The sequence below is a fragment of the Euphorbia lathyris genome, chromosome 2 (genome assembly GCF_963576675.1).
Source record: "Euphorbia lathyris chromosome 2, ddEupLath1.1, whole genome shotgun sequence".
In the NCBI taxonomy this organism is placed as follows: domain Eukaryota; kingdom Viridiplantae; phylum Streptophyta; class Magnoliopsida; order Malpighiales; family Euphorbiaceae; genus Euphorbia; species Euphorbia lathyris.
In genome coordinates, this window is record NC_088911.1 from 105,670,037 (window position 1) to 105,685,645 (window position 15,609).

The following is a 15,609-nucleotide window of genomic DNA, read 5'->3' on the forward strand; positions in this document are numbered from 1 at the left end:
GTTTCTTCAATTGCCGTCCATGTTAGCAATTTGGGGTTATATTTTATAATTGGACAAGTTTAAGGGGTAAATTGTTACAATTAGACAAGTTCAAGGGGTAAATTGTTACAATTGAAAGTTGGAGAGGACAGTTGTAATATTTAAACAAATTCAGGGGGTTATTTGTGTATTAAGCCTTTACCAATAAATAAATAAATTCGACTTTATGAAGATGAATTAATATTCTGGAAAATTGATATTCACAGTAATCGTAAGCGCGAAATAGCCGAAACAAAGTTCCATTTTCTTTCATAAAGCTGAAACCTTCATCAAATTCTCTCGCCTTTCCGATTGGCTTCCCGATAATCGAATTGACTATGCACACCCGACAGAACTATAACACCGTCTCTTCTCCTTCACCTTCTTCTTCTTCATTTTCTTTTCCATCTATTTCAGTTCCAGACTTGGACCAACCTCTCACTGACGAAGACCTACAAGCAATTGATGCTATTGAAGCTACATTTCTCCAATCCACGTCTACCTCTTCTTCAGGTACCATGAAACGACTTCCATCTCCCCTAAACGACATTCCCCTCTGCAAAACCCGCCGCCAGTTGCCCAGTTCTGTTCTGGGAGGTCTCTCTACACCGTTTTCGCTGTCTCCTTGTCAAGGTACTTGTATTATGTATTTCTTTTCAATTTTCTTGATCGAATTTCTTCCATAGAATCGCTGCTTCTAGTATGGATTTTTTGAATTTGATGATAGTTTTTTTTAAGTCAGTGCTGGAAGTAGAATTGTTATATGTTTTATCTATACATTAATTTTGAATGCTTAAATGAGGTACTACAGGTGTCCAAACTGAGCTATTACTGGTTCTTTATCATTAGTTATAGCAATATTACAACAATGTCGAGCTGGTTTATGGAAATTTTGAATTTTTTAATTTGTCTTGTATAGTTCATAATCAAGTTGTAAATTGGGAGAACATCTTTCATCATTGGAGATGAACCTCGATTCATTCTGTCCTTAATACATGCTTATCTTTTTTTTTTTCTAACTTTCATTTAGAAATCAAGTTGTCCCAAACTAGATCATATGTTGTAACGTTGCAAGGTTATTTATGTTGTGAGTAACAGCTAACATAAAGATGAAGTATCCTGCATTTAAGTTTGGAGGTCGCATCTTGTACAGCAGGACTCCAGCAGAGGTAGAAAATGCAGCAAGGGAGCTTTTACACAGTTTTAAATCCAAAAGGGGAGAAACGGATCCAGTTATTATAGGATTTGATATTGAGTGGAGACCTACCTTTAAAAGAGGTTTGCTCAGTTTTTCTCATGCTTTGACATTAATTTTTTCCCTCCTATTTGTGATGCTTCATCTAATGGATGCAAACTGATGCATATCATTAGTAATTTTACTTTACTTTCTTGACTTATTTCGATATCATGTATGGTGGTGTCAGTTACCTGTTAATGTGGTCTAATGTATGTTCTGTGTTTAGGGGTGGGAATTATAATTTTGTTAAGGATGCCTTTTGGATGAAATTACTACATTTATTTTGAATGTAGTTTTCTTGCGTTTTTTATTAAAAAAAAAGAGCAATGGATTCAATGATAAATATGGTTCAATTAGTTCTATTCACTTTGATTATAGTTTAAGGTTGCAATGGTTGCCTCTAAACTTTGACGGTAGTTTCATCACGACCACAAAACTTGAACCTGTGCCAAAAAAATTTGAACTTCAATTAGATTTCGGAAAAGTCAAATTCAGTTAGCTAGGTAGTCCTTATATATCAAGTATCATATTTGTTTTATTACAATGTCAAGCAGACAAGAAATTTGCCAAAGTTAGCTGGATTTAGTTTTTCTGAAATCTAATAATTTTAGGTTTTTTTTTTTTGGCACAGAAATTAGTACATTGATGAAATTGTCCTCAAAGTTTGGTGACGATCAATACTTTTAACCACTGTTGTTTACAGTAAACATAGGGCTATCAATATGTTACTGCTTTACACTAATTTTACTGCTTTCTTTATATATTTTTTTTTTGCAACATTTCAAAATTCAGATCCTAGAGATAATAGATAAGAGAAGCTGATATTTCGGCAGTCATGTCCTGCATAACTCATGCGTTGAACAACCCTTGGCCTCTATTCTTGAGGTTTTGCTGTATACAACAACAACAACAACAAAGCCTTAGTCCCGAAATGATTCGGGGTCGGCTAACATGAACCATCATATAAAACCGTGAAATCAAGTCGTGTCAGCGACACAAATTCGCTCCCTCCACTCTGTCCTATCCACTACCATATTTTCCTCAATTCCCAGTAAACTCATATCACTCTCGATCACCCTCCTCCAAGTTTGCTTAGGTCTTCCCCTACCCCTCACCACTACATCCCTTTGCCACTCTTCGGTTCTCCTAACCGGCGCGTCAAGTGCTCTACGTCTCACATGGTCAAACCACCTTAGTCGGTTTTCTCTCATTTTATTCTCAATAGATGTGACCCCTACTTTTGTCCTAATTATTTCATTACTCACCCGATCCTTTCTTGTATGACCACACATCCATCTCAACATACGCATCTCCGCCACCGACATCTTATGGATGTGGCAGTGCATATTTGAAATAAAAATCAAAAGCAACTCTCAGACAGGGCATATTTGAAATAAAGGGACATAGTAAGTAGCGACTAGCAATGAACATAAGGGTTTTTTACTCCCATAAATAGGAGAATGATTATGTTTAAAAATGTTAGACAAGGCATATTTGAAAAGCCTTATGCAGAATTGTTTGGGGTCTCCTGGAATCTAAGACGCACACTTTGTTTCCACTTTCCAGATGCTGAGTTCTTTGCACTGTTTTCCATATTTTTAAAGATTGCTCTGTTTACATTGAAATATGATTATGAATCAGTTGCATGCCCTTTACTTTTCGAAAGTGATCTTCATTCAGCTTCCTCAATATTTTTTCGGATTTGTTTTGGGAATTTGAACAGCTGTTGCTGTTCAACTGAAGGAATTCTTGCTTCCTGAGCCTTGCTATCTTTTAAGCGTTAAAAATTTGTCTTCAGGATTATATCAGCATTAGTGACTGTTTGCCAGTCATTTTTCCTTGGTGATGCAGTGTTTTAGGTTTCTGCATACCCCTCTACTTAAGTAATCAACCGTGAAACAAGTCCAGACATGTCCATGTCTCAGCAAATTTCCTATGATAGCTTGCAAAATTTAGTCATGATGCTGCCTGGGACATACATGTTATGCCTTGATCTAGACATGCTTCCTTGAACTTTTTTTTTTTTTTCTAATTATGTACAAGCTGAGATCCCTTAAATTTATTCCTTGATCAATCTTTACGTATGAATTTGAAGGACAAGAGTATGGGAACCTTAAACGACCATTTGCTTGAAATTTGTTCCTTGCCCCTGCTTTCACGTTGCCATTTTCTTATATTCACCTTTGTAAACTTGTCTTTCTTGCAATTTAACCATCTCATCAATTGTAACTTTTTTTTTTATAATCTTGAGTGGGCTTCAAAGACATTTATTATATTTTAAAATAGCAATTCGACAATCAAGAAAGCTGATAAATTTTTCATTCCCTTTCTGTCTCAATCATATGATATTGATCCTTTCTCGTAGAACTTGCTAAGTTATGCCTTTAACAAAACCTTGAATTTGTTTATCTCTTTTTGGACCTTTATGCAAAAGATGAAATAGGATTTTATGGCATCATACTTATGCAGTATCCATATTTGTATTATGTACTCTCAGAAATATTCAGCAGAACTTTTAGCAAGCTTTTTGTGAAATGATATTGTTAGGGCATCTATACATTGCATGTAACCTGTGAACAAACTTTAAGAAAGAGCGTGGCTGGCTATTATGAACTAACTTTGAAAGAGTGGATGACTGCATCTATGGAGAGGTTAAATGTCACACTGATGGATTAAAGAACTTAATGATTTATCTATTTTGAGAAAAATCTCATTTTACAGGTGTTTTGCCTGGAAAGGCTGCAGTAATGCAGTTATGCAGCGGAACTGGCTATTGTTATGTGATGCATATCGTTCATTCTGGTATCCCTGAGAGCTTGCAGTTTCTTCTTGAGGATTCTACGCTTTTAAAAGTTAGTAAAATCTCTTGCCTAAGTTTCCTTATGCATATGAATTATCTGCTTTTGTCCATATGTTTCAATTATATTATTTGTGTGGTGTTCATCATATTGCAGGTTGGAGTTGGCATTAGTGGTGATTCTGGTAAGGTTTTTAGAGACTATCGAGTGTCTGTCAAAGCAGTGGAGGACCTTTCCTTTCTGGCAAATAAAAAATTTGGCGGGGAACCGAAAAGTTGGGGTCTTCAATCTTTAACTGAGATTCTTGTTTGCAAAGAGGTACTTATCTCCATCTAGCTAATGGTGTTGGCAAAAATTCCTGGAAGTCAAGTTCTTAAATTAATGATGTCTTTGCAATTTTTCTTCTGTATGTAACCAATTTTTCTTAATTTATATAACCAATCACTTGCATGCTACTTATTGTGATTCTTTGATAACTAGGCGATGGGGATTGAAGAAGTTAGGTTTGAAACCAAGATTTCCATCTCTACTTTTTGGAAACGTACCACTTGAGCTACATTCAATTGATGCCACTTGTTAAGATTTAATCAACTAGGAAATCTGGATTTTTATCTGGTGTTGCGTGCACTATTATTTGTTTGATACTTCTTTCAGTATTTAACCTCAGACCATATTGATGCTTGATGCAAGTGCATCATGGTTATTAATGGCGTGCCAAAGGCGCCTCAGCACCCCCTATAACAGGTGCTGTAACTGTGGCGTGCGCCAGGCACGGCAATAAGAGGCGCGCCATGGTCACGTACATGTTTAGGGTTTTTAAAAGAGTTTAATGTTCACCATTAGACTAAAGACACATCTAGCTTCCAAAATAAATAAAAAAGAAAAAAAGGAAGATACACTTGAGTTTGAAGAGATACCACACAACATAGAAAAAGAGGAGAGAAAGAAGCAAAGGAAACAGAACAGAGCAATTGCATACTGCATATGTGAAAAATAATAGAGTGATCAAGGAAGCAACATAGAATTCTTTTTGAAAGTGAAGCGCAGAGAATTTCAAGAACAGCCTGAGAAGTAGCTATTAGTCGATATTTACTATTTATTGAACAACTGAACATTAGATTTAGAATATGGGATTTATTGCATGTTAGAATTTATTTATGATTAAGAATATTGTCATGTTTTAGTATTTATTGCATTTTTGATTTTAGAATTTGTCATTTCTTAGGGGGCGTTTGGTTCGGGGTCTTTAGGAATGGGAATGGGAGGGTTTCATTCCCTTTGTTCTTGTTTGTTTAAAAAAAAACTCATTCCCTTTACCCATTTTAGATTATGGGTTTACCGCACTTTAGGTTAAGCCCATTACCCCAGGCCCTGTAGGGAATTGGATTCCCTTTACCCCATTCCCTTTCCTAAACATATCCAAACACATAGGGGAATTAATGCTTATTCCTTTCCTTTCCTTTAGTTTCCCTTTCTTGATTCATTTTCCCTTACCCTTGTGAACCAAACACCCCCTTATAGTTTAAATATTATCACTTATAGTTTTATAAATTTTATTTTGTTAATGCGCCTCCAGTTGCTCAGGTGCATGCTGGCTCTGTGCGCCAAGGCTCCGGGACCCCCTTTGCCTTAGTGTGTCGTGCGCCTTTAATAACTATGACGTGCATTTTGACAACATCTATTGCACTGATTGTTTTACTTTGTTGTAATTGATACAAAAACACCTTTGGTATGTCAGTAATTGCTGGATCATTCACATGCCAGATGTCTGAGTTAAAACTTCTTTTAGCTGCAAATGTGAAGGGACAACTTTTTACAAATAAAGGCAAGCTCTGAAAAAGAAGCTTTCATGCATTGTTCATGTTACTGGTCATAAATTCTATACCGAACTATAGGAATTATAATTTGGGCTGTAGAAGACTATAAATGAGAGTCTAGTTCTGGGAAGTCATCTTATAGAATTTGATACTAAACTAAGCATTTTGTTGTAAATAATGTACCTATAACTAGACACAGCAATTTTCCTCAGAGCAGCAGGAATGAGATGTCTAATATCAATGCCTAAACTTGCAGCTTCAGAAGCCAAATAAAATCAGATTGGGAAACTGGGAAGTAGATGTTCTGTCAAAGCAGCAACTTGAGTATGCTGCCACAGATGCTTTTGCTTCTTGGCAGCTTTATCAGGTATATGACCCATTACTATTTCATGTATGATTGGCACGTTGACAACATTTTCATTTTTCACCATAGTTTTTTCCTTTTTCATTTATTTATATATTTATAATAATACAGGTGTTAAAGGGTCTCCCAGATGCAAAGGCTTCCGCCAATGAAAGAAGCGAGGAACTGAAACTTGTCTGAGACTGATCAGGTTAACTGTTATCATACAAACATGAATACCATTATTTATTATAGCAAATTTTTTATGACAAATATTTATTGCTTCATTTTGCCTCATTCACTAATTAACCCAACATTTGTTTCGACCTTGCCCTTACCTCATAGCATCTGTCGTCTGAGCATTTCTCTGCTATCATGATGTATAATTTTTTTCTTCATAGATGAATCTAAATAATTGATTTTTGGTTGATTAGACACCCTTTAGTGGCTTTACTCCCAATTAAACCCTATTGTTGCATATATTAGGAATCAAATTCGAGACCTAGTTTAAGCGATTAGAAACCCTTTTTGCTCAAGCCAACTTTAATTAGTCAAATGGCATATAATGATATAAGCAGAATTATTATTAGCTACTCATAGTTGGGATGAATTGAATAGGACCACCATCTGTACCAAGTTGGCTTTGGCCATTGTTGGTGGAAAGGAATAGGCCACCACTTAGAAAGGTATTGTAAAGAAAGTAGTGTAGATAAAATGGGGCACACAATATATTGAAGAAGATATGTTTTATGGGTAAACCATATTCATAGTCTGAACTATACCGCTACTACTAACATTACCTCTGAATTTCATTTCTTGACATAAAAGTCCTTGAACTTTACATTATACTAATATTAAAATCCAAATCAAAGAAAATCCTTTTAAAAAATAAATAAAACAATGATGATCTGGACTAGTTTGACTAAATCATTGACTCTTTTTTCATCCATGTCGCCATAAATTATAGTAAAATACCTATTTTCAAGTCATCATATTGTTAAATTTTTGAAGGATTTTTATTTGATTTGGACTTTAATGTTAGTAAAATGTAAAATTCAAGAACTTTTATGCCATGATCGAAGTTTAGAGACCATACCGTCATAATGTTAGGAGCAGTATAATTCAGGGCTATAGGCAAAAAAGAAAAAGGTGATTGGAAATGTGGGAGTCATGTGTCTTAATCAAGAAAAGAGACCTAACAGAAAGAACCCAACATAACACATGGCTAGCACATGGTTGAAGAGACAAAAGGTTGTGTCCATTTTCTCCTTGTTTGCTTTTGTCGTCGCAGAAATTAAATCCCAACAAATTCAGTTGATGGATTTAACATTTTAGCTGTAAAATGGATTCTTTCCCTCTTGCTTTTGCTTATTTTTCGTACTTTATTGGTACCATTTATTCCCTATATTTATTTTCTTGTTTTAGCTCCCTGTATTTATATTTTTTCTTAGTTCTGTATTTCATGTCTATAATTTTTATTTATTTTTTGTGAGCACCCTTTGGTTAACTTATTATTAATATTTTCACTGTCAATATTATTAGATAGTACATTCTCATTCCTGACACAGACAGTTTGTTTCAGTTTCTCTTCTTTGAGATTCTTATGCCAAAAAATTGCACTGAACTCAAATTGTTTGAACTTTATTAAAGCATATCCAAAAGAAAAGATTTCATTTGACAGCCATTTTCTTACATACCAAGGTTTTAAACTAGAATGTGTATCAAACTGGTCTTGGACGACTCAGATGTGCATCAACATGATGTGTTAACATCCGAGTGGTCCACGACTAGTTGGTCCGGATCACTATATAACTTCTTTTTAAACTATAAGTCTGTGGGGCTGTTTGGTGCGGTTGTTCTTATTTAGTTTTATTTAATTATAATCAAACATTTCTATTCTACTTTTTAGAGTTAAAAAAACAAACAAAAGGAGAACTAAATATGAAATACAAAAAGGAGAATTAAATGAAGACTAACTTCACAATGTTAAATATCCTAATTTTACATCAGAAAACTTTTGCATGTTAATTGATTGACTAGTAACAATTCGACATTTCAAACATGGAGAGATTGGGCCTGAAATAATTCAATTGGATCACTCATAAAATGAAGTTGGAGATTCAAGATTTTAAACCTGACTTCTCTACATTTTTTTTTTTATAGTTTATCCGATTTCTCCATGTCCGAGCCTTTTTAAGCTCTTTAATTTAAGCGACTTGAGACCCTTAACTACTAAAATCAATCTTAATTGGTGTGACTTCTTTATTTTTAATTAGCAAATATTAAAAGTTAATACTGTTATATATACCATTTATCAAATTAGGTAGCATCCCTATAGTAAGTTTTCACACCAGGGTTTTAAACTTAACATAGTTTGGCACTTTAAAGTTCATGCGTTTTATGAAAATAAATATGAATAAAATGAAATATTTAATTATGATATTTTAATAAAAATTCTTTTATTGGATTTAGGGATGAAAATGTATTTTAATGGTAATGAACAATTGGTTGATGCATTTTTCAGCAAGAAATGTAAATAAGAATGATTATTTCTCGTTCTTGTTGTTTAAAAAAAAGGGTAAAAAGTTTATATCTTCACTCAAGTAAAGAGTTTTTGAGTATAGATGGTTATTAAAGTAGTTTTTTTTATTGTTAAGTTATGTCAACAACACCTTACCATATGTTTGCCATCAGTTGCGTTCACATAGATCCTGATGACTACGTAAATTTGGTCATTCACCGTTAGATCTAGGCGGATTAAAATCCTAAAGTGGGGATTAAAAACACCTTAAGGCTTATATTTAATCCGCCTAGATCTAACGATGAATGACCAAACTTACGTGGTCATCAGGATCTATATAAACGCAACTGTGTTTGACATATGGTGCCACTTAGCAAATAAAAAAAAAAAAAATGAATCCCATTAATTTGGGATACACATTACGAGTTAAGATTGTAAAATCAATATTTTTTAATTGTCATATGTTATCATGTGGCCACGTGGTGACATATGTTAGACATAGTGTGAGTTTTTGTTGACATGACGGTCACATTGGTTTTTTTGGTGGTTCTACTTGTCGGATATGATCATAGTTTACTTTATTGACATAAATTTGCTATTTTAATGACTCTATTGAGTAAAACTACTTTAGTGGTCTAACAGAACAAAATTTATTTTGTAAAATCATTGATACTCTTACTCATAGTTGTGATAATTGGACTAAAGTACTTGGTTCAACTGAAACTCATCACAAATTCAACTTGGTGGTGATGTTCACTTGGACAATGACCAAGACAAAATCCATTTGGTCAGTCACCGTCTACGTAAATATTGCTGCTTAACTCGGTTAATTCTATACATTCATTTAAATAGAAAATCGGTTTAAAATCGTCCATATTAACCAAAAACCAATCAATACTCCATTCTTTAGGGGTTATCTTGTAACTAAATCAAGCACTTAAAATTAATATATTATTATCTTAAATTTTTTTAGTTAAATCAATAAAATCATTATTTTAGTAAATTAAAATATTTAACTTAAAGTTAAAATTAAGATAAACATTATGAATTAATATTTTTAAAATTAGTATTTATTTTTTATATTTATCAAATAATTACATCATTTTATATTTTCAAACATTTATAATTTTCAACACTTTAATTTTTAACCCGTGGTCTTTAATGTGGATGCTTCTTTATTTGCTTTTATCCTTTGTCTGATTTCAGCTTTGTTATTAGAAAGTCTGCTGATTTTGTGGAAGCTCGTAATGGTGCTTTGCCTTTTTCGTCATTCCCCCTCCACAAATAGTTCTTTTCAATATTCTGATTGGTGGAACAGGCCGTTGAATCTTACTTTTTTGCCAACCTGATGCCCTCTTTTGATGCAATCAGTTTTTCCTATAGTTCGACTGTCACAGTTGCCTACTCGTATGTGGCTTGTTGAATAGTGCTCATCGTATAAAGAAGTTACTTGGTGATCCTGTCTATGAATTCTCTGTTGGAAAGTTCCATGGACCCCAAACATTCACTAATATGCCGATTGGTGTCCGAGGTAATATGAAAGAAACTTATTGAGTTGTTGTGGCATCTAAAAAGGTGACATGTTGGTGTGAGGATGTCAGATTAGTTGTGTTTCCTTGATGAGCCATGGCCATTTGGTTAGTTTGATCCACGCTCACCGCGCCAATTTGATACGAGAGAATCTATGAGGTATTATTCTGTTGCTTGAAGGTACCATTCTGATACCTGAAATAAGATAGAAATATGATCAGTGTGAGGCCGTTGATTGACGCTCCTAAGTTACCAGAGTTTAGACAGAGTATCAAGAAATCTAGGAGTAATTGCAATAGATGTTTGATTATGGTGTTAGGTCATATTTGTAAGGTGTACATAAATAAATCCGTCTGATGAGGTTCTCATTGGACTCCTCCGAAGGCAGTTGGACGTATTTTAGTTAAATTGTATTATATCTGATTTGGAATTCCTTAATCCTCGGAGGGATTGACGAGTTCTAATCCGAGATGGCTTTAGATGTCTTCTTATTAGTCCACGTGTCTGAGGAAATAAGCATTTGATAACCTATATAAGCCATTAGTGTCACACCCGACCCTAGACGGCCTCAATCGGCATCGAACGTGAAATAGAAAGATCATAATCAATACTTAGGAGTCTCCAATTTATCCAAATATCATAATATCATATTTATTTATTTATTTTGGCCTTCCTCTGTAATATATATTCTAAAATAATTCATATTCCTACTACATTAGTCATTCGAGGACCTCAACATATATTTACCAACTCCATTATATTCTTATTGAAATATCAAAGTTCTAACCATAATTCTAACAATAAGCAGCCAACTTCCAAACCTCGCATAATCGGTCGGTAATCTTCTCTATATCCTGTACTTTCTCACCTAAAAACATTAAAACATTTAAAAACGTTAGACAAAAATCTCAGTAAGAAACTATCGGCTATAAAAAACCAACTTTACTTAACATAGCTGCATATATACATTTATAAAGGGATTTAATCAAAACCTTATAACATATACTCAAAACTTAAGTTCACATAACTTTATATATATAATGCATCTTATCAGAACGAATCAAAACAAATAAACGTTTCATCAAACCAATTTATAATCAAATAAATGTTTTATCAAACCAACTTGTAATCATATAAGTGTTTTATCAAACCAACTCGTATTCAATCAAACGTAAAACCTTATATCAAAATCAATCATAACCGAAAACATAATCCAAATGAACTTAAAACATTATATCCATCCTCGAGTTTCTCCCCTTAAGTATCAATTCATAACCACATATATAGTCGAGACGTCTCTTAACATTGCCTATCCCATATGATCTTACCCGACACTTCACTGCCATATCCAATAGGTCTTCAGACTGTGTACACAGGCCATGTCCCTCACTGATCATGGTCTTCAAATATAAAACCACCGATCCGGATAACTCTTGATGGATATAAAATCATAAAACCATAACGTGCTCAAATTTCCTTTCACAATCAAATTCCAAACTATTTCATAACCATAAATCATCTGGCTTCAATTAGCTCTTTTGTAAAAATAACCATAGTTATTCAAAATATCAATCCTTAATCAATAAAAATTCCAAAGTTAATCAATCAAATTAAGCCTTAAATCAACATAATCAAGTAAAATCTGAAATTCACATAAAAGCATAGTCAATAGCTTCATTTGAACCATAATTTCACAATAAAAAGCAAAATCATGAAAAACCTCAATTTTACAAAATTCATGCATAACCCTAAAATATCAATTTCTGAAAATTCTTTGATTATATATATATCTATATACATAAAATTCAAAATATAGTTAATAGTTACTTACCTTGGCTACTAATTAAAGAAAAAACACCCGATCGATTCTCCTCTAAATTCTATCTAAGACTTTCCCTCCAAACACTGTCGAAACTCAAAAACTCTTCGGTTAGGATTTAGATCTATGTATAAAGATGCTATGTTTTAAATTTCGAGTGATTCGGACGGTCGAAACTCCATAAATCAAAGAAACGGTGGAGAAACGGTTCAGAGAAAACTGATGAATTTAAAAGGAAAAGATTCTGGATGAATTTGGAAGATATATATCCAAATTTAGCAAATATCACATTTGATCCTCCATCTTTCTATAATTTTTTAAAAATTATCCTAAACTTTTAATTTAGACATAAAACCATCAAATTAACTCCAAACTTTTTGTATAGCACCAAATTAATATCACATACCCAATAATTATAGTATATACTAATATCAAGATATAAATTCTAGAAATTTAGACACAAACGTGACAATTAGTCTCCAAGCCACCACTAGTATAGTTTGTGTTTATAGGTCATGTAAACAACAATAATCAATTTGAAAGATAACAACTATCTTCGATTGCTACAATAATTGGCTAACATAAAGCAAATTGTAGTAAAACCGTGGTACATGAAGTACACTTGTAAGACTAAAAGTATCACTGATTAATACTTCTCCTATATTAATCACTTGCTGATTTGTTCCATCTGGCATAATGACGAAATGCTTAATAGGAACCGAAGTAAAAGAATGAAAAATTTTGCAGATCAGGGCCTCTATGAGAAGTTGCCCCGTTGTCGATAATCCATTTAGTAAAACCAATCGAAGATGCAATTGAAGATGGAATAGGAGAGGTACTTGAATATCTAGCAAATGCAGACATATCAAGATGAATATCAATGGGAGATCCGAGCATAACTTTTCCTTTCACGAGTTTATAAACTTCTTGAATGATCTTAGACATCTCTGGTGTTGTTTCAATTTCAACATTAATAACATCTGAGTTTGCTGTAGTATGAGTAACATGTGCTTGTGAAGTTCTTTTAGAATTTTTCTTCTTAGGGCTGAACCACTCAGGATAGCTTATAAGTTTAAAACATGTCTCCTTTGTGTGACCAAGAGTATCACAGTGAACACAAAATCTATTCTTTTTATCATCTCTTTGAAAATTAGATTTAGAATCTCCAGATTTCACAATATAATGTACAATATCAAAAGTATGATCAACTGTAATTTCTCTTTGTTTCTCAACTCGTTGGAGCATTGAATAAGCTTTATTAAAACTTGGAGAGGACTCATCAACAAGATTTGGTTCTTCATATGCTCATAAGCTTCATTAAGTCCTATTAAAATTTGTACAAGCTTATCCTCTTCATTTAGATATGTGGTTCACTGTGAAACATTGCAGATGCAATTGCTAGATGTTCCACAGTGACAGAAAGGATATAGTCTAAGAACAACCAATTCATCCTACAAATGCTTATCGATATCTTGCTTAAGTTAATAACATAAGGCCATTATTTCCACCAAATCTCTCTTCAAGCTCTTTCCATAAATTTTTAACGCTAGATGAATATTAAAAAGGATTTGATATATCTTTGGCCATAGAATTCAGGATCCATGCCTGAACAAACCATCATTCTTCTACCATAAAGGATACAATGTTTGTACCAATAGTAGGAGGCTTTTCTTCATTGTTGACATATGAAAGCCTCTCCTTAGCAATAAGAGCTCAAACGATCAGAATGAGTATTTGGAAGAGTATTGTTAAAACTAACAAAGATATTTGTAAACTTTGTTTCATTCTCATCTCTCATATTCTCAAATCTATTTCTTCTCACCGTAACTCTGATACCATACGCAAACTAAGAGATGAGATTGAAAAATAGAAAGAGAAAAATGAAAAACCTAATTGATTGAATAACAACCTCATACACATAGTAAGTATAAAATGAGGAATGAGGAATTATTCATAGACATCTGAGATGCTTAGATCTATTAGGGTGGCAATGGGGCGGGAAAAACTCGAAAACCGTGGGGATCCGAACCGATAGGGTCGGGAAAAACCGAAAATTTTGGGTGCGAGGGAGATTTTAGTCCCGAACATTAAAATTGGACGGGGTGGGTATTACTATCCCCGAACCGCAGGGATCTGCAAACCGCCCCCGAAAAACTGATCATAAAATCCCCGAAAAATCCTAAACAATAAAATAAAATATTGTATATATATATATATATCTAAGATAATTAATATTTAAATGTGATTAAAAAAATAATCAGTATTGTGATAAGTTAACTATTACTATTATCTACATCTACAACAATTTAATTTAGTTTTGTTGCTGCTCTTGGTATATCATATGTATTTACATATATCAGTACTGAATGTTGATTTTTTTTATTATATTAGTACTTTAATTTTGTTTTATTGTTTCTCTTGGTATATCACATGTATTTAGATAAATCAGGCTAAGTTTTTTTTTTATTACATCAGTACTTTAATTTTGTTTTATTGTTACTCTAAAGTTATATTCTATAATTTCGTTTTATTGCTGCTCTAAACTGATATTTTATACTAGTAACACGTGGTGAATTTTAAATTTGGGGATTGGATAATTTTTTAGTTTGGAGAATTTTTTAAATTTTATTTGGGGATTGGGGATTCCCCGAAACCCGTGGAGAACAGTGCGGACTGATGTGGGTGCCAAAAAATCCCTGAACATTTGTTTTGGGAATTCTCCGAAACCGTCCCCGAAAATATTGGGGGCGGAATGAGGGATGCAAAACCGCCCCACCCCGCTCCGTTGCCACCCCTAAATCTATTGTTTAAATGATGTAGAATGCGCTCATCTCATAAATGTATTATTTATACAGTAAAACCTCGATAAATGCATATCCTTGGAACCAGGAAAAAATATTCATTAAGCGAGATTATTTATTTATCGATAAATGAATGAATTATTCATTTATCGACAAATAAATATTTACTATTTTATAGATAATTTTTCATTGTAAAATGCATACAGACGAAGAAATTATCCAGTCAATAATGAACAATGAAGAAATTTTGTAGTATTTCTCACTTGCGTTTCTCTTGACTTTCCTAAACTTTTCTCATCTCCCTTCTTTTTGTTTGTTCTCCTTCCTCTTCTCTTGTCCAAATACTCATTTTTCGTTTATTAATATATTGCGGGTTTGTCAGTTCTTGGGCCACGGGTGCTCACCCCGTCCAAGTTCTGTCTCGTCCCAATTTCTATAAAAAAACTATAATTCATAAAAAAAACTAAAATATTAAAGATTGTAAATTTAATCAATAAATAATGATAATAATAAATACTTTGAATCCATAACATAAATTATATGCAACTAACATGTATTTTATTTTTGTCAATTTTTTTTTTCTTGAAAGATCTTGGAGTGGTTGTAGGTTGTAAGGATACAAGATTTTATTCCTTCTAATTTTTCTAATTTTCCTACTGGATTGATATTATTTCATCTTAATTAAAAATAATATATGAAATTTTATAAATAAAAAAACATGTGTT

General features: G+C 33.1%; 1 protein-coding gene across 4 annotated transcripts; it reads left to right on the forward strand.

The window, feature by feature from the left end:
- The first annotated feature begins 237 nt into the window (after positions 1-237).
- LOC136219307 (3'-5' exonuclease) lies at positions 238-14,387 on the forward strand. 4 transcript variants are annotated; one of them, XR_010684120.1, is made up of 8 exons: positions 238-651; positions 1,117-1,296; positions 3,977-4,107; positions 4,210-4,371; positions 6,127-6,237; positions 6,346-6,424; positions 9,941-10,423; positions 12,831-14,387. XR_010684120.1 is itself a non-coding variant. In XM_066006669.1 (7 exons), exons 1-6 carry the CDS (start codon positions 357-359, stop codon positions 6,412-6,414), a joined length of 948 nt encoding a protein of 315 aa, XP_065862741.1. In that variant the 5' UTR covers positions 238-356; the 3' UTR covers positions 6,415-6,424; positions 9,941-12,822. The 4 variants fall into 4 exon arrangements, 3 of the variants coding, with proteins under 3 accessions (XP_065862741.1, XP_065862742.1, XP_065862743.1); XM_066006669.1 differs by lacking the exon at positions 12,831-14,387 and having other exon boundaries at positions 9,941-12,822; XM_066006670.1 differs by lacking the exon at positions 12,831-14,387 and having other exon boundaries at positions 9,953-12,822.
- Positions 14,388-15,609: the final 1,222 nt, after the last annotated feature.